The 19,161-nt window shown below is 35.2% G+C and overlaps 2 protein-coding genes across 5 annotated transcripts; one reads left to right on the top strand and one right to left on the bottom strand.

The window, feature by feature from the left end:
- The first annotated feature begins 2,755 nt into the window (after window positions 1-2,755).
- hlfb (HLF transcription factor, PAR bZIP family member b) lies at window positions 2,756-8,802 on the top strand. Of its 2 annotated transcripts, none has more exons than XM_079595697.1 (4): window positions 2,756-3,048; window positions 3,839-4,177; window positions 5,468-5,682; window positions 6,888-8,802. In XM_079595697.1, the coding sequence occupies exons 1-4, from the start codon at window positions 2,949-2,951 to the stop codon at window positions 7,101-7,103; spliced, it is 870 nt and encodes a 289-aa protein (XP_079451823.1). In that variant the 5' UTR covers window positions 2,756-2,948; the 3' UTR covers window positions 7,104-8,802. The 2 variants fall into 2 exon arrangements, with proteins under 2 accessions (XP_079451823.1, XP_079451822.1); XM_079595696.1 differs by having other exon boundaries at window positions 6,885-8,802.
- Window positions 8,803-12,900: 4,098 nt separating this feature from the next.
- smim36 (small integral membrane protein 36) lies at window positions 12,901-16,998 on the bottom strand. 3 transcript variants are annotated; one of them, XM_079595494.1, is made up of 3 exons: window positions 16,749-16,998; window positions 14,845-15,355; window positions 12,901-13,276 (listed from the first exon to the last, which is right to left on the bottom strand). In XM_079595494.1, exon 2 carries the CDS (start codon window positions 15,238-15,240, stop codon window positions 14,929-14,931), a length of 312 nt encoding a protein of 103 aa, XP_079451620.1. In that variant the 5' UTR covers window positions 15,241-15,355; window positions 16,749-16,998; the 3' UTR covers window positions 12,901-13,276; window positions 14,845-14,928. The 3 variants fall into 3 exon arrangements, with proteins under 3 accessions (XP_079451620.1, XP_079451618.1, XP_079451619.1); XM_079595492.1 differs by having other exon boundaries at window positions 16,753-16,998; XM_079595493.1 differs by lacking the exon at window positions 12,901-13,276 and adding an exon at window positions 14,475-14,610 and having other exon boundaries at window positions 16,753-16,971.
- Between the last annotated feature and the right edge of the window lie 2,163 nt (window positions 16,999-19,161).

The raw sequence follows: 19,161 nt of genomic DNA, 5'->3' as shown, positions 1-19,161 counted from the left end.
GTTAACAGGGCGTTTAGGCTTAGTTTGTGCACTCTAAAAAAAATGGTGCTAAATAGCACTAACAGTGGTTAATTGGCTTGCAATCATAGGGGAACCACTTTAAGTGCCATATAGCACCTCACCTTTGTCAAATGGTGCTATCTAGAACCATAAGAGCACCTTAACCACCCCAAAGAACTGCTGAAGAACCAAACTGGGCTTAACAGGTTCTTAAAATGACAGTGGTGCTATAGCACCATAAGCACTGCAAAGAACTGCTGAAGAACCACTTTTTTTGAGTGTGTGATCATGCTTGGAAACAGTAGGCCTATGTCACACTGGTCTGTTCAGTTGATGCATCATTCTAATAATGAGAAATATAATTTATGGAATTATATGCTAAATATATTTAACAATAGCCAACTTTTGAAAAAAAAAAAAAACTGACTATAAGCCTCCCTCCCTTACATATTGATTTTTGTCCTCCAAATGCTGACTGACTCACTACCTACCTTTTCAAAATAACTTGATATGCAATCATCCTCTCCAAAGCTCTCAGGAAATGATGCTAGTAGTTTTGATAAGTATGCCTACAAGTTAATCTGATAACCACAATAAATTCACAGAATAGTGGGGTAGGTTGTAACAACATAATTGAGATAAGTATACTACTTATACTAGCCTATATTTGTAAACTAATTAAACAGGCAAATATGAGAGCATAACACTATCACGTAACCCCAAAAAAGTCACTTTTTTGTTTGCATTTTAGGCTATAGCCTACTCTCTAATACATATACTATACATATACTATTCTATTCAATACTATGGGTTCTCCCAAGGTTTTTTTCTCCATTCTGTCACCTGATGGAGTTTTGGTTCCTTGCCGCTGTTGCCTTACCTTCTGGCTTGCTTAGTTGGGGACATTTAATATTCAACAATATTATAGATCTGCCTTAAAGGTGGACGATGATGAAATAGTTTTTTGTATTATTTTCATGTTATCACTGTGAAGCTGCTTTGATACAATCTGTATTGTAAAAAGCGCTATATAAATAAAGGTGACTTACTTGACTTGACTATTCACCTATGACAGAACGAGTTGATTTTGATAAGTTTGAATGCTCAAAATTAAGTTCAGAGGCACTAAAACAAGAGTGATAGAGATCTGTTCAGGCTAAACTAACTACGCCCCTTTATTGGACTAAGCTTTCGATTTTTCCACCGCGTAGGCAGCCTGTGCATGTGATGGGAACTACACTTTAAATGTCAGTTTCAAGCCTTCATATTTCTTTACGCTGGTAAATTAAAGTTAGCATATCTTCGATAAATATTTAGCTGAAATGAATATATTGCAGACTGTTGCCAGATCTTTATAGAAACATAAGCAACTTGAAACAGGGTTTGAAAACTTTCGCTTGTGCAAAATAAATGAATGATGACAAATTAGTTTAAAAAACATGAGTAAATACATATTATTTAGGCTACTTATTAATTTAAATATTGTTTCTTTAAAGGGATAGCTAGTTCAGTTCTAATGTATGAGTTTCTTTCTTCTGTTGAACACAAAATAATACATTTTAGAGAAGGTTGGTAATCAGACAGTAGTAGCCATTGACTTCCATAGTATTGTTTTTTCCTTACCATGGAAGTCAATGTCTACCGTCAACTGTCTGGTTCCCAACATTCTTTAAAATATCTTCTTTTGTGTTCAACAGAAGAAAGAAACTCATACATTTGTGGGTGAACTATAACTTTAAATAATCTCATTATACACATCAAGGGCGTTATTGCTTTTGTTGCACAGACCCACCATCAAAAAAAGTGTCCACATATTTTGATGCTCTATTTGATGAATACTACATGGACATAAATGGTCTTTACCAGCGGTAGAGTCGTTCATAAGCTGCACATACGCAAAAAGAGCTGCCTCATTGTTGACAAATTGAGGACATTGGCTATTGTTTCAATTGTAGGTATAGGCCTAAATATCCAACTCATAAAGTATCCCATTATTCGGAGTGAGAAACGGCTGCAAACGATTCAGTCGTGAAATGTGAATCGAACAATTTCAAACCGTTTGACTATAAAAGGTTATTCTTTGGTGAATATGGCATCACTAGTTTCGAATCCAAACAGCTGATAAATATTGCTGAAATATTACCAAGGAAAAATTATTCTCAGATGGGTATATGGCCTCCATGTCAGACAATGATTTATCAGTAATGCTTTACTGTGATTTTGCCAAGTAAGACATGTTCCTGGATCTTCATATTAGGTTGAACATGGAACAACATCCCTGTCCAATAATTTTGTCCCAATCCATACCCACAATTTATCCCTAAAATCCTAGGGAAATTATGGGTTAATTACACCGATGTAGAAGCAGCTAACCCTGGTTGTAAGATTTAAATTGAAATAAACGTTAACGTGTCCCTCAAATCTGATTGGTTGATTGGAATGTTAGCTAGGGTCAAAAAAGATGTTGATCCAGGAACATGTTGTAGCCTACTTGGTGAAATCAAGTTCAACGGCACACACAGTATAGGTCACTGGTGCACCTGTTACAGGTACTGTAACTTTTGCCCTAAAACACTTTTTTTTTTTAAACGAGCCTTGATTATCAGATTTGCATTTATTTATTATTTATTTATCGGACATTTTATCATAAGATAATTTATAAACAAATTATGACAAGAAGATATAGAAACAGTCTCTAAACGGAGCGAAAGTGTGGCCCCGCCTCTGATTGTTGACGTCACTCGCCTCACTCTTGACACATGGTGATGATCATCACATTTCTTACACACACACATACACTCACGCACTTTAAGCCACCTATGCTGGTGCTGTAGAGCTGGATCTTTCACTTCTCGGTCTTAGACGAACGATAGTTTATTTACCTACATATAGCCCTTAATTTCAGTTACATTTTTCACCAACACTTTTCGCAGGGAATAAGAGTGATTATGTCCAGACCACTGAATCCAGCTTTCCTACCTCCGCAAACTCACGGCGTTTTGAAGGCGCTCCTGGAAAAACCTCTGAAACTACCTGGGCAAGATGAAGGTGATCGAAGCTTTCACTTTGTTACATTGTCGCATATGAAGAATAATATTTTTATTGACCTTACTGTTAGGAGCTGTCGTCCGAATCTTGCTGTGATATACAGAATAAATAGCTATTGTTTTTTGCTCTTTTGAAGATGTATTTAACTCGTTTTCTTGTGTTGTCCATCGTTAAAATGTCTCTCGCAATAATGAATAAACTTCACTTATAGAGACATCACATAGCTGAGATTAGCTGTTCTGAATAATACTTTTAAAAATACATTAAAATGATGGAAAACTGAATGGCATTAAAGACAGTGCTTTAAAATCTATTTAGTCTAATTAGTTTTTTTGAACAACGTGGTCACTTTATTTTAAGGTGATGCATGTACTTACTTTAGTAATAAATTACGCATAACTACAAGTAAAACCAAACCTTAACCTAATTTTAACTCTATAGTAAGTACTTGTAGTTAATTTATATTACTCAGTTAAAATAAAGTTTAACCAACAATTTGAATATTAACAATGAAGAATTTTGAGTTGAAACTCTGAAAACTTGTGAAACCAAGTAAAACGGGGGAAAAACTGCAATGTTAAATGAGTGTGTGTTTTTTTTTTTTACTGTGCATTGCTGAGGTTGCAGCTAAGAACAGTCAGTTAAATTATAACTTTAAAAATCATTGAAAAATTAAAAAAGCACTTACAAATCCTTTTTTATCTATTCTATAAAGTTTTATTTAAAAAAAGCTATTTGAATTTGGATGTATCAAACGTTTATGTGTTAACTAATGGTAATATCCTTACAGGCTATGGGAAGGAGAGAGAGAAGGTGAAAAAGCTAGAAGAAGAGAGAAACGCTCCACAGTCGGCTTTCTTAGGGCCAACGCTTTGGGATAAAACATTGTCTTATGATGGAGACAGCTTTCAGTTGGAGTATATGGACCTTGAGGAGTTCCTCTCTGAAAATGGCATCCCCTCCAGTCCCGCACAGCATGACCAAAGCCTCCACCAGCAGCAGCAGCAGCATCAGCAGGCTTCAATGCCACAGGCCCCCATCTCAGTCATGGACCTCAGCAACTGGGCCAACACCTCCATCCACACAGCCATGGTTCCTCAGAACTGCCTCCAAAGCCCGGGCACAACAGGTACTGTGTTTCTGTGTCCCACTGTGTCAATTTAGACCCGGCAGATCCACTCTATAGATTAAAAACAACCTTTTAAAATGATGTTAAGCTGGGTCAGATGTCATTATCTAAATATGACAGTGTGTGGTTTGTGGCAAATGGTAAATGCATTTTAGCTTCAAAGTGTCAGCCTTTCCTCCGTCTTGCTCTGTTCCTATTCTTAGCCACATTATTCTGAATTTCTGTTCTACTTTAATATTCAAAGAATCCGATGATAATATACAGAAGATAAGATCATAAATAGTATCCACCGTGGTGACAGGCAAGACTGTATGAAGTTGTATTTTGGAAAAGAAAGCCCAGTGAAAAAATGAGAGAGGCTTTTGTGGAGAAGAGGATTTTTGAGCAGTTGTGTTTATATATGTGGGCTTTTTCTTGCATGGAAAAATAAGTTGTCAAATGTAAAAACTTTCCCACCCATTGCAAGGTTTTGAGTTCATCTATGAATGGAAATCTCAGACTAGCCTATAATGTCATTTTCCACTGACTAGAATTTGCATACCGATGACTCTTTTAGTCTGAGCATTTGGTGTGCAACATCTAAGATTTATATAAAACTTTATGCAAACTGTGTGTCGTTTTGGAGTTGTGGATTTAGTATCCGGTAAATCACTGATCTCTTGTTCAGTTCGGTCTTTAAAATAAATGTAAAAACGTATTTGATCAATTTATTGAATATCAAATTGATCAATTACAGATTTAATTGTATTCGATTTTTTGACTAATTTGAGGAAGAAATGTGTGTTGAAACTCTGAAAACTTATACAAGTAAACTGACCACTGACTAAAGTTTGCAGACAGATGAATACTAGCCTACTAAGGCATTTGCTGCGCGACATCCAAACATAGGTTTGTGGAAAACCTTATGTGAACTAAAATTATTATTTAAAAAAATCTGCTAAAATGGACACAGGATGAAAATATGAAATGCTTTCCAGAAAGTTTTTATCCTGGCACACACACAAAAAAAAAGGTCAGCGCAAACCTTTAACACATTTTCATAATTCAAACATTTAGCACGTTTTATTTTTAACCAAAACAAACCCTAAATGTATACACGAAAACAAATATGTAAAAAAAGATTGCACTGCCAGCACCAGAGCTTTTGATTTGTACTTCATTTATGAATGTCTGGTGCACCACCTAGTGGAATGAAATGCTCATGACAGTTACAGTTGCAATACATTACCACTAAATGACACTTCTGCCACTGAGTCAACAATAAATATTTTTTTCTTCTCTCTCTTAAAGTTTTGCCTCCATCACGTAACACGCCAAGTCCTATAGACCCGGAGGCCCTTCAGATACCAGTGAACTACGAGCCCGATCCCGCAGACCTCGCTCTGTCCAGCGTCCCGGGCCAGGAGGTTTTCGACCCACGGAAATGCAAGTTCTCGGAAGAGGAGCTGAAACCTCAGCCTATGATCAAGAAAGCACGCAAAATCTTCATTTCTGATGATATGAAGGTAACTTGGGTCAAGTTATTCAGCCCCCAAAAGTGTATGTTTGGTCACTCTTTCCACCCTTCACCAGCTGGGCAACAGGCTCTTGCTAAGAAGCTTATCTCTGTTCATTCATCCTTCTGCGGCATGGCCCACGTGATCCTCCCTTTTTTTCCCCTGGGATCGCTCCAGTTCTGCTGCATTTGGGATTAAAGGATTTGCCTTTTTTAATTTGTTCAAATAAAAGTGGATCCCTCCCCAGCTTTGCAGAGTAGTAAATTGCTCAAAGCTGATTGCACGGCAGCAATGAGTGAGAAAACTTGGCGTCACAATGACGGACGGTTTTCTCTCGTGCTCGCCCTGTTAAAATTATGTCATAATTATCTGTTCATATTAATCTGAATTTACTATTACTATTAGCCATGTAAAGCATGACATATGCAGTACTAATAGTCAAAAATATATATTGTTTTGTTACATGGAACCATTTATTGAACCTTTAGGCAAAAAAAAAAAACTTGAAAAGTTTGAATGAGGTTTTTGCTGAGTATCATATTTGATACATCAGGCTTTTATGGCTTATATAATATGATATAGCAGAATATTTGAGTTGGGGGGGGAAATTCACTGACCAAAAATAATGGCCAAATATGGCCAAAAAAGTAAGATGAATTTCTGATAGCTTGTAATGTAAATCAGTCAGATTTTATAACAGGATAGCAGACTACTTATATAAAATGTATATAAATATCAGCTGTCAGCTCTATATACATATGTATATAAATGTATATAAATATCAGCTCTATATTTCCCAATAATATGTTTTAGTAAGATGATAAAGCTTTATAGTTTGTTCATACAGTGATTGAGAGATACTAAACATAATAAATAATCAACTTTTCATATTTAATACTCACATTTCTACATGATGTATATGGGTAATCAAGTAAACCCAAACCTACAGGTATTCTTGAAATATTTCGAACAATAACATTTATTCTTACATTTACTTTATAAAAACCAGTAAATATTTCACAGCAAAAACATAAATGCTCCAACCTGAAGGTGAAATTGTGATCATGTTTATATCTTAGAGAGGCCTTAGAAATGTGCATGTCAGTTACACAATATAACATGTAGCCATTAAAAAGCTCTATATAATCTTGACATAATGTAACTAGGCGCTCCTGTCTCTTCCCCACCCTTTTTTTTCTGCATAATTTGAGCAGGACGACAAATACTGGGCACGGCGCAGGAAGAACAACGTGGCCGCCAAGAGGTCACGTGACGCTCGGCGCCTAAAAGAAAATCAGATTGCCATCCGGGCAGGTTTCCTGGAGAAAGAGAACGCAGCTCTCCGACAGGAAGTGGCCGACATACGAAAAGAGCTCGGCCGGTGCAAAAACATCTTAACCAAGTATGAAGCTCGGCATGGCACCCTGTGAGACTCCACGGGTCCTGAAGTTCCTGAAGGACAATATTCGTGGATAAGGTCCGCTGGGCCTGTTTTCCGGCCAGCCCTCACCTCAGTCTGTTCTAGGCACCTTAGAAGGCAGAAACGTTTCATCGAGTGGTTATTTTATACATCTTGTAGAGATCTCTCATTCTCTTTCACTATGTGTTATCGCAAACAAAGCCATCATTGTTTGCCAACCGTGTTACTTATTATTTTAGTGTGTTGTAGCATTTGTCCACAAACGTTTGCCTTGATTGATTAGTCATGATTTAGCAGTCAAATACTACAGACTCACTCACATGAGAGAGGAGGTATGTGTGCAAAGCTGCTTTAGGCATTTTGTGTCCATAAAGACATTATTCTCACAGACAGAACAGAATGTAGCAAGATTTGAGAGTTTGAAACAAATTCATATGTAATGACTAAATATCTGTATAGCCTATCCTTATTAGAAAACAGACAATCGAGTTGCTTACTGTACAGTATATTCCAAAGCGGAATGAAATTTGGATGCCAGCTTCTGGAAATCTGTGCCACATAGAGTGTGATTAAAATTGGCTGTTGTTTCATTATGGACCATTAGGTGTTTGTTCAGTGAATGTGGTAAATTGACTTTCAGTTCAATGAATATGAAAGATAAACTGGTATGTCTTGGTTGATAATGGACCCTTCTCACGGACCGTGGAAATTTATTTTATTTATTTTTTCAAATTTGACATCTTTCTCTCTTCTGACTGCTGCAATCAATCTCTTTTTTTCTTTTTGGAAAGTCGAGCAAACGCTATCATGGATTTTTTTTGCTTTTACTATTAGAGCAAATGCAAATACTACAGAAGATTACCCAACTATGACGACTTCCGCTTCTGAGAACCCCGGAAGTGTGGAAAGGGTTCTTTCAGATAAAAAGTCCACACTATATTGATTAGCTTTTTTTAAATCCAAAAGTGTGGGAAGCTAATTTTGTTTAGGTTGCAGTAATTTCCTCAGATTCAGCACAGAGCGTCTTTTATTCCGCATTAGCATGCTTTGAGTTTAAACTGGGATGAAAGGAAAGCATATTGAACAAGGTCTCAATTCCTTTATTGCTAACACAGAGGCAACCTTATAGGCCGATATAAAGTGTATTGAAACCGATGACTTGCCTTTTGTTGGCGAGGTGTGAAATGAATGTAGATGTATGGTGTTATTATATGTCTATTACTCTTTATTACAGACCAAATGATACAATAATATTGTCATATTCAATGTTTTTACAAAGTTATTCTTGTTTTTGCACAGTATTTTCATATGAATTGATTATGTAATTTGATGTATACTGTATATTTATATATGCATCAAACTATATGAAAAATTTCAAATTTCTACAGGTAATTGTATATGGGCATTAATATAACTTTACATGCGATCAGTTTCTTTACCTTTTTTGTCTATTCTTATACATGCATTTTACTATTAAGTGCATCAATATCGAAACTTTTTCATGTTTCTTTTGTTGTTAAATTATATTGTTAATACTTCTCATGTACTGGTTGTGATGTACAACCATGAATTATGATATTAATGTGTGTTTGTCAAACTTGGTAAAATAACTTTATTCTTGGCCACATAGAATGTTGTCAATTGTGTATTTCAACAAACAAAATGTCTTTTATATTAAATGTATTAAATTACAGCATGTTTAATTTGAACAGTCTTTCTTCAGAATGATTATTTGACTCCAATGGTTTAAATATTGTTGTCTGTTGTGGTCCTTTTTGGTTCCTTCTTCCTGGGGCCTGTTTCAGAAATGAGGTTAAGTGAAAAGGTTAAGTATGTTAACCCTGAAATGAGGGAAACTCTGGGTTCTCCGTTTCAGAATGGGAGGTAAGTCAAACCTGAGAAAGCAGAGTAAGTCAAGCCCGTTTCTAAAAGAGAGGTAACTTATTCTCAGAGTCAGTTACCATGGTCACTTACTCTGTGAACCTAACCTGGTCGGGAGCAGGGTTTCTTCGGTAAACCCAGAGTTTCTTGCGGTCTCCTCCCCTTTTTTAAAGAGTTAGCTGTGTTTAAACACCTCATTCATTCTTTCTGTACATTAATTCATTGCTGTTTTTACTGTTGTTTTTTCACAATTTTTTTTATAAGATTAAGTCTATATAACTCTTTAACTGGGAACTGAAAATACAGTAGATTAGAGTTACATCATGTAGTTCTAAACAAATTCTACAGAATTAAACTGTGGCATTTACTGAAAATCAAGTGTGTTCATCTGTGCACCAGAAGTAATAATAATAATATTATATTAATATTAACATTACCTCTGGCCTCTCAGTGGCAGCAGAAACGGTTTCTTCATCCCCATCATCCTGGGAAGATGAGCATTTGGTTGACTACACTTTATAATAGGCCTAGTATTTGTCATAATTTCTGGTGTATTGAGTAGGCAACGTATAACTGCCTGGGGTTCTGTTGGGACAGGAGGCTCCAAAAGACAGATATTAGATATTATTATCAGAATCTGTTGGGACCAACCAAAAATACCCAACCCAAAGTAAAATAAATGGAAATATCAAAAATACCCTATATAAAAAAAGAACACATATGTAGACCTCTTACATTTTATGAAGGCCCTTGGATCTCCAGGAGTGACTGGCTCTGATGAAGTCCCTCCAGGATTTCCCTCAGTCAAAAATGCTGCTGCACTGCTAGACACTGGATGCTATTTAGTTATTTAATATGTCAAATGTTTGTAAAGTCAGGCTACACCCATTATATGCTCAAGCCTTACCTGATTGAATTATGTTTTTATATTTCATTTTCAGCTGCTGCCACATTCTTTTAATGCCTGCATGATTGCACCTTGCCTACATGCAAATTCAAATTAGGTATAATAACTGTTCTTCCATTGTCACCTCTGATATTATAACAGTTGTTGGGTAAGTTACTCTAAAATAGTTATTAATTAGGCTACTAACTACAAATCACATCTACAACAGTGTAATTAGATTAATGTAATAATTACTATCTTTAGAAAGTATTGGTCTACTTATTACTAATTACTAAATCCCATATCAACCTCAACCACTTGAACAATACAAGGAGAGACAAGAAACTGCACTTTTAATGCTTTCAAACTAACAATAAACAATTGCATTCTTGAATTGACCAAATTATTCTTGAATTGACCAAAGTGTGTAGAGGAAGAAGGTTACATTCAAAATATAACGTTACCTTTTAAAAATGTATGTTAAATCCACTATTGTTTTATACAGAATTGTTCTATAGTCTATGCAGCCTTTTTAATGTAATTATAATACATCAGATTTTATTTTAAATTACAGAAGAATTAAGAGTAATCCCTTTAATTAAACGACAATATTTAAATTACTTGGTAATTAATTACACCCAACACTGTATAACAGTAACAAAGAGTATAGAAGTAGTAATTCCTCTTTGTGTTTGGCGCTGTTGCCATGGTGACTCATAATATCTGGCCTCCATTGATAATGGCTTTTTATAGTTGTGGTGCACGCGCTTAACTCAGAGTCAGTCAACTTAGAGTTGATTGAACTAACTAATTTCAGCTGTTCTGTAACTGAAAACTCAGAGTTTCCCATCTCAGGGTAAGTCAACTCAGAGTTCAAGTTTTAACTCAGAGTTGGTTGAACCTCCTTATTGAAACAGGCCCCTGTTAATGAAAATAAAAAGCTTTTGAAAAGCTGAGATGATGTTGCGTTTAATGAGTGAAATATAAACATGTTATATTATAAATATTTGAAGTCTTTCTTTAAAGATTTGCATTAGGCGTCAAATAATGACAAAAAAATACTGTGGTATATGCTGAAGGATCGAAAAATTATAGTTGTTATTCTCAAACGTACCACTAGAGCGCAATGCCTATCCAAAAAGGCATGTTTGTCTCTTTAAGCAGATGTTGTCAATGCTCCGTCATCAGTGCTAAATATTCGTATTCATCTTTTATACTAATCATCATCACTGTCATCCCCAACAACAGATGTGTCAGTATTTCAGATATTTATTTGAAAAGTGTATCTATATATATAAAATTCATTTAATTAAAATGTTCGTCTTTAACACATTTAAATGTTTAAAGTAAAATTTTAAAATAAATGTATAATAAAAAATAAATAAAAAATATACTAAATGTATATATAAACCATTTTATTTATTTTTTAAATAATTATATATATATAACTTTTAATACTTTAAACATTATTATTATAGAATGATAAGTATACTTAAATATATGTATAACAATTTGAATATTTATACATCACATTATATATATATATATATATATATAATGTAAATATTTAAATATTCAAATTGTTAATACAGTGTATATTATCATAATTATATATAAAATTATGATAACACTGGATATGAGATTTAATAGTAAAACACAAAGTAGGCCATACAGAAATATAGACAATAATTCCTTTCCAGAAATATGCAGCTAAGCAGTACATCCCTTTGACATGCACGCAAGAAGTCAAGCTCTCTCTGTCTAAAGCTTTTTGCACAGCATGATGGTCACTACACACTCCTGCAATGACATGTGTTCAGAGCAGACCTCCAGTACGTGCTGCTTCTGGGTGTGGCCTAAAGCAGACAAACACAGATGACTTCCTCTGGGATTATGTGGCATTTATCAAATAGACTAGGAGTTATATAAAGCCATTTGTAAATGCAGAGGGAGCAGATTGGGATCTAACATTAATCCCAGCCTGCATTGAGCCTGGCTGCAATCCATCTGAAAGGAAGGGCAGGCAACAGGAATTACAAGCCTTGCACTGGTCACATCCTCCACCACTGTTCATACCCTTGCTTGCCCTCTCCAACTCATCATGGCCAACACAGGACACCTGACCCTGGTCGACTGAGGGCCAGTGTTCAGTTTTAGCCTTAAGTGATTGATATACAGACCTGCTTTCTCTATAAATTCCAAATTCATTTAGGAATTATTACAATTATTCAAGATTTGCTCAGATTCACAGATTTTTTATAACAGCTCTTACCATGCTGATACATGAAAAGAAAAAACATGCACAAGTTAAAAAAAATTATAATTTGCTTTTATTCACCAATAGAGAATACATGAGTTTTATGTATGTTACTGTATATTAGTGAAAATAGGAACCAATCACCACTTTTACCACTTGATTGTCAAACAATTTGGTAAAAAAAATCTATATATTTGTTAAATGAACACAAAAAAGATGATATATTATAATTATTGATAATAATTATTGATATATATTACTACAATTATTATTATCGTCATTTTTAGACTTTTCAATACGGTTTCATTTTTTAACATTACTTAGCTTACAAGAACAAACAATGAACAATACTTTTACAGCATTTATTATTCTTGGTTAATGTGAAGCCAACATTTACTAATATATTTTTTAGATCAAAAGTTCAAGTGTATCTAACATTACTTAATGCACTGTCAACTAACATGAACATTTTTATTAACTTACATTAACAAAGGTTAATAAATCCTTGTAAAAAATATTTTGCTCATTGTTTGTTCATGATAGCATTATTATTATTATACTTTCTGGTTCCTGGGTAATGAATGTATATACTCAATGCAAAATAAGTTGCTTTGAAAAAATTATGATTATGATTTACGTCTGATGATATTATGAACAACTGCATTCAGCCAAGTGGATTCATCAGTGTGAAATGAATTGATTGTTTTTACGGTGAAACAATTATTGTATATGTATCCTTTATAGTATACCTTTACACACACACACACACATACACACACACACACACACACACACACACACACACACACACACACACACACACACACACACACACACACACACACACACACACACACACACACACACACACACACACACACACACACACACACACACACACACACACACAATGTATAAGTTATATACTTAGTGTTGTACACTACATGGGCAACATTTATGCTTTTGACAAAGCTGCATAATCACGTCATTTTTATGGCAGACAACATTGTGACTGTACACGTGTCCAGACATTAGCTCTGTTTAGGTACGGTATGCACATGTGTCTTCTACTGGCCTCTATCCAGTGTCCAGAGGATAAAATAACTCCATTTCCATGATGAAATTGTCCACAATAAACTAATGAATGCAGATGGATGCTCTGAAACAGAGAAGAGAAGACATTAAAGACGGTGTTTTATTGACCTCGCCTTCAGTGGCAAACTGCTGTTTGATGTGTTGTCAGTTTTAAGTCAGAGGGTCACGTTACGAAACTCTAATGATGAACGCTGTCTCTTTAAACGGGTGCTACAGTATATGGAGATCAAGAGAAAAACAGATTGCAAAAAATATGTTTATAGACATTCATATAAGCATTTCTTGCAGTGTTGACCACAGCAAACTTGTTATTTCACATATAGTTTGTTCTTGGCAGTGTATTTCACAGTAACTAGTTCTATAGACAAAGATATCATTTAGAAATGAGGAAATCAACAAGTTATGAGCAGGAAAATTCATATCATGTTACAGCAGCAATGCACATGAACAGCCCAGATTGACATCACCAATGACAGAGGTGCTAAAACATCATACTGTATTTATATGACTGTGCAAACAAAATAAAAATGTAAAAACTCTCATTTCAAATCTAACATTAATTGAAAAATGTTAATGGTTTGTTTGGTTGTCTTTAATGGGTGAATCATAAAACTATTATCTGAGAAAAAACTAGCACTGGTCCTTTTTTTGATTAACATTAAGACTTGTTTTCCAGATCATAATGATATTTAGGCTATATTGCTGTTATTTTATATCAATTCTAGACGTGTCTACTCATCAACTTAGAGCAATGACAATATCGTAGACATGATACACCTGTAGGTGTGCTGTAGTTTATTAGTCTGTCAAAATCATGTTCTCTGGCTATTGGCAATATAAAATGATCTATCTATCTATCTATCTATCTATCTATCTATCTATCTATCTATCTATCTATCTATCTATCTATCTATCTATCTATCTATCTATCTATCTATCTACCTATCTATCTATCTATCTATCTATATATCTATCTATCTATCTGCACACAAAAGAGCAGATACTGTGTATTGAATGGTTTAGTGCATGTATGTAGTCCTTCTCTTAGCATTAAATTAAAATCACAACATAAGCTACAGTTGTGACATTTGACCTATCAAAGAGGAATCGATGTAAAATGACCATTACAATTCCCCCCCTTCGCATTTCGCCATTCAATTACATTTTACACAATATCATATTTACATAACCATCTTATCTGGATAAAGTAAAGACCATCGTGCGTAAAACACTGGCGTCACTACGACCATTTTGGTTTGTATGTTTACTCGGATGATGATGCAATAGCACAGACACTTGATGTTGCTGAAGTTAATCCCTGTGCAACCAGATGCCTTCTTCCTGTTAATGGTTATAAATTCTAAAGAATTCATCTTGTCATCCACTTTGACAATCTACCTGGAAAAGGAATATGTCTGTGAGTATTGTTTGCATACTGAATAATGTATAGACTGAATAATGTCAGTAAACATGCCTTGATTTTAGTATCCTTATTAAAGAAACAAACAAAACATTTCATATTATAAATCATATGCAGAAATAGTATAAATTGCATCGCCTTGGACAAATAAAAATTCAATGAGCGTTAAATGGGTCATGTATTCAGGTCAGTGAGAAGGAATTGTTTCTTACCTGTTTCAGTTCAAATGAGGTTTAAATTTTAGCATTCATTAACTTCTAGAGGTTTGAATATGCGAGAAATTAACTCTGGATGCGTCAGACCAGCGTGCTCCTCTTCTCGCGCATGATGTCAGGGGTCATATGTGCGAAGTTAGAGGAAGCGGTGTTGTTCTGCTCATTGTAACGCGATGAGGCCGGGGAGTTCTGCATCACCACGAGCCGGATGGGAGACTGTTGCTGCGGGGCGGGGGGCTCGGAGACGTACTCCTTGGTAGGGTCTTTCCCCCGGCAGTCGTACAGGATGCAAGAGATGAGAAAGACCAGAAGCAAGATCACGTAGCTGGCGATGAGGATGATGAGGTTTAGAGTGACTGGATCAATCTCCAGGTAAAACTCCATGAGACCCATGGCGACGCTGCATCCCTGACTCCGCGCTCTGAGAGAAACGTGGGCACCATGGACTCGGGCTCTTCAGGCTAGGCGTGCAGTAGCAGGGATACCCCCGACGAGCACCAGCAGGGCCCTGTGCAGAGATCAGAGTGGAGATGTCGCTCTGCCGTTCAAAGACTTTAATCCCTCCCCTTCTATCCCACCAACCTTAAATTCCTGCAGCCAATGATTAAAAGCTGCTCACTTTAATAGCTTAAGCTGCCATTTTAATTTTGCCAACTGCACATTGCAAGATGGATTTGGCCAAATTAGAAGCGGTGAAAGGGTGGAGTTGAATTTTTAGCATGCCCCACCTCGTGTCCTTTCGCCAGAAACACGTCAATGTGGGATTTCACTGAGTATTGTGTAATGAACGACTTTTAGTTATGTCATTATAATGGACCGTGACATAACACTCAAGCCAAAAAGCAGATTTAATGTGTGGACTCGTGGAGGCATTTTCGGAAAATGGAATATGGGGGAATATGATTTTTTGTTTTGTTTATTCAAGAAATTTTTCACATAATAATCATTTTTAATTATTTTTATTTTGCATTTAAAGCATAATAAGAGTTTGAGACAGTGTTAATTAAAAGTGGATACTAGTTATTTTATGTCTTTATAAATGGACATGACAATACACCGAAGCCAAAAAGCATAGGCTACTAATGTTGTTTTTGAAGGTAATTTGGGAAAATATAACTTAAGTATATTTAATAACTTTATTAAGTATAACATTTTTTTTTTAGCATTTGGCATTCATAATTTTTATGTATTTTTCATTATTTGTGTCATTCAGTAGAGTTTCATTAAAAAAAACAATCTGCATTCATGATCATAATATAATTATTTAATGTAAGGCATACTTCTAGTGTTTGGGACAGAGTTGGCTGAAAGAGTCTAAGAAACAGCTGTTTTATGTCATCATAAATGGACTGTGAAAACAGATGCCAAAAAGCAGATTTATTACTGCTTTTGGAGGTATTTTAATTTTTGTGGCATTTTGCACTCATTTTTTTTTATGGGTTTTTATTTTATTTTTAAATGTAATTATAATAAAACACTTTTGTATCAACGATGGTGTCAATTTCAAATAATTTCGAGCCAGGTTTAGACCCTGACAATGTTAACGAACAAGATCGTGCTGTCCGGATTTTAAGTAGGCCTACGGACTTTGCAAGCACAGATTTCGCAGGACGTCGAGTGATAGGCGTAGCGTAGGCCTATGTTTTTTTCTCCCCTTATGTTATCCATATCCACTAACTAATCATATTCGTTCATACCAAAACTATGGTAATACAAACAGCCAGGGACCGGTGAACAGTCGAACAAAAGCTTCAAACTAAGCTGAAGTAAACACTAATATATTGTAATGCTAGGCTAGCACAGAGGCAAAGCTTTGCCCTTCATTTACATCATAGCTTAGCAACTACATAAAACGTATAATTGGAACTTTTAATAAAAAAACACAAACAAATAAGACATACTTACAAGTTGTGATCCAACGTTGAGGTTATAATGTTCAGGAAAAGTGTTAAAATAGGCTACATAACTTCTCTAAATTCTTCAGCCTTTAGGACAAACTTTTTTCCAGTGTGTAAAAAAACACAAAGTGAAAACCTCTTCTCTAAAGCAAACCAACGTGACCTCCTCACCCCCTTTGCGTGTTCCCAGGGGCAAGGTTTGTGTAAATTAGTGTTTGTGATGTCACCAACGCGGGAAGAATCTCGTTGTAGTTCCAGCCGTTTGTTGTAAAAAAAAAAAAAAAGAAGAAAAAAAAAGAAGAAGCGATTATTGAAGCTTTGAGCGTTGTAAATTTGTAGATGTTGTTTATGCTCCAACAGCAATTGAAATAATGAAATAAAGTCCATAATTAAGGACCCCGAATATCCTTCAGCCTGATGCTAATTTCACTTTTGGTGTGAAAGGGCCTTTATATATATATATATATATTTTTTTTTTTTTTTTTTTTTTTTTTACTAAAACACAAACAAGCAAGCCCAATGCATTATTTTCCATAAAAAGTAGCCTAATAAGTAATGAGATTAGTTTATTTTTAGGGAATAAAGTAGGCTAATATTGTAACACATTACTTTCAAAAGTAATAGGCTATATATAAACACAATGTTAACTGAATACACACACATATAGGCCTACACATAGTAATTCGCAAAAATGGACACTACAAAAGTGACAAAAAATATTAAAAAGTCTCAACAATATAAATAAAACTAAGGTTTTTTTGTGGCATATTTCATACATTTGTGTGTGTGTGTGTGTGTGTGTGTGTGTGTGTGTGTGTGTGTGTGTGTGTGTGTGTGTGTGTGTGTTTGTGCACACATATATTGTTGAGGCATATTAGATATATGTAGCCCATATAATATACACTACAAAAGTGACATAAAAGATTAAATGATATTTGCAATAAGCCATTCTATCACGTCTCAACAATAAAAATGAAACTTTTATATTTGGTGGTATACGCAAAGGTTATCCAAGGGTACAGTATTGTTTGACATTCGTGTTAATGGACGAGAAAGTAGAGTGCTTTTCTTCTTTTAATCTGGGTTTGCAACATCTGTCTATTTATGTCTTGATCTGTCCATAAGCATCTATGACAGCTTACAGCAGTGAACACTAGCACATATACCACCTGCTCAAAGTTTTATAGTTTGACAAGGATTATACTGTAAACGTACCAGATGAAAAAAAAAAAAAAAAAAAGAATATCTGAGGTCTTAAAAAAGGTCACAGGTGGGGCCATGCAAACCACACATGACACAGGGCAAATCTGTCTAGAATCTCAATGAATGTGCTGCTTTGGTTTTAATGCATTGTGATTTAAAATCACCAATATTTCCATTCGTAGGTCTTTTTAAACCCAAAAGTATTTCATGCGAATCGTACAGTTTAATGCAAATCTGGGTATTTATTGCGTGTATGAATATGTGCTCTGGGTCAATCTGATTCTGTTAAAACTCGAAACTCTGAAAAAAGAAATTTTTACTTTTTTTTTTAAATAAATGTAATCAGAAATTTGAATTTTAATGACAACTGGATTCAAATGTACTCATGTTCAGTTAATCCGAAGCATTTTTTAATCAAAGCTATTCCTCCGACTCTCTACCAGGTCAGTCTGACTCTCCCACGATCTGTCCATTTTTCTTCTCTTTCTGCATCTCATGCACACCGCACTGAAGCCCAGAAGCAACAGTCCACTGATGAGGAGCAGAAGTCCCAGAATGGAGATGGTCGATCCGTGGGTGCTGAAACTGTAGGCTACCGCTGTGACTGCAATGCCAATGATCAGGAGAACCACACCGAAAGGAAGAGTACAGCGAGAGCAGGACCCCTCCGCTCCTCCAGTGGCTGTCGTCAGCTCTACTCCATTAACCAGGGCTGAACCCCTCAGCGTAGATTGATCAGAGCTCATGGTCCAGTGAAAGCTGCTTGGATGCTTCACTTTTGTCTGGTTCTTTTCTGGTTCCTCTGGCTCTTTACTGACAATTCAGTTCGTAGCAGCATTTCTATGGTCAAAAATTACAAAACAGAATTGTTAATGTAACTGTTTAGATCTTTAGATTAAGTGAACTATCATATTCATTCGTCCATCCATGTCAATATCTTTTTTCATTATTGATCATTTCTATCTATTCACTTGATCAGTCATTCATGTAGGCCTACATTTCTTCTGCAACAAGCATTTTTTTATGTTGCACTATAGCAAATATGAGTTCAATAATATTTTGGATTTGCATTGGACAAAAGTAGGCTATCTGTTAAATGAATAAATAAATGTAGATTGAGAGTATGTTTATTTCTATATAGTTATGTTTATTGTATTGTATGATACTGTACTATATTGCAATTTCATGATTTATGTTTATTGCTTTAATGCTT

This window comes from Phoxinus phoxinus (assembly GCF_949152265.1).
Source record: "Phoxinus phoxinus genome assembly, chromosome: 21".
Classification (NCBI taxonomy): Eukaryota; Metazoa; Chordata; class Actinopteri; order Cypriniformes; family Leuciscidae; genus Phoxinus; species Phoxinus phoxinus.
This window is presented reverse-complemented; position numbering and strand designations above follow the sequence as displayed.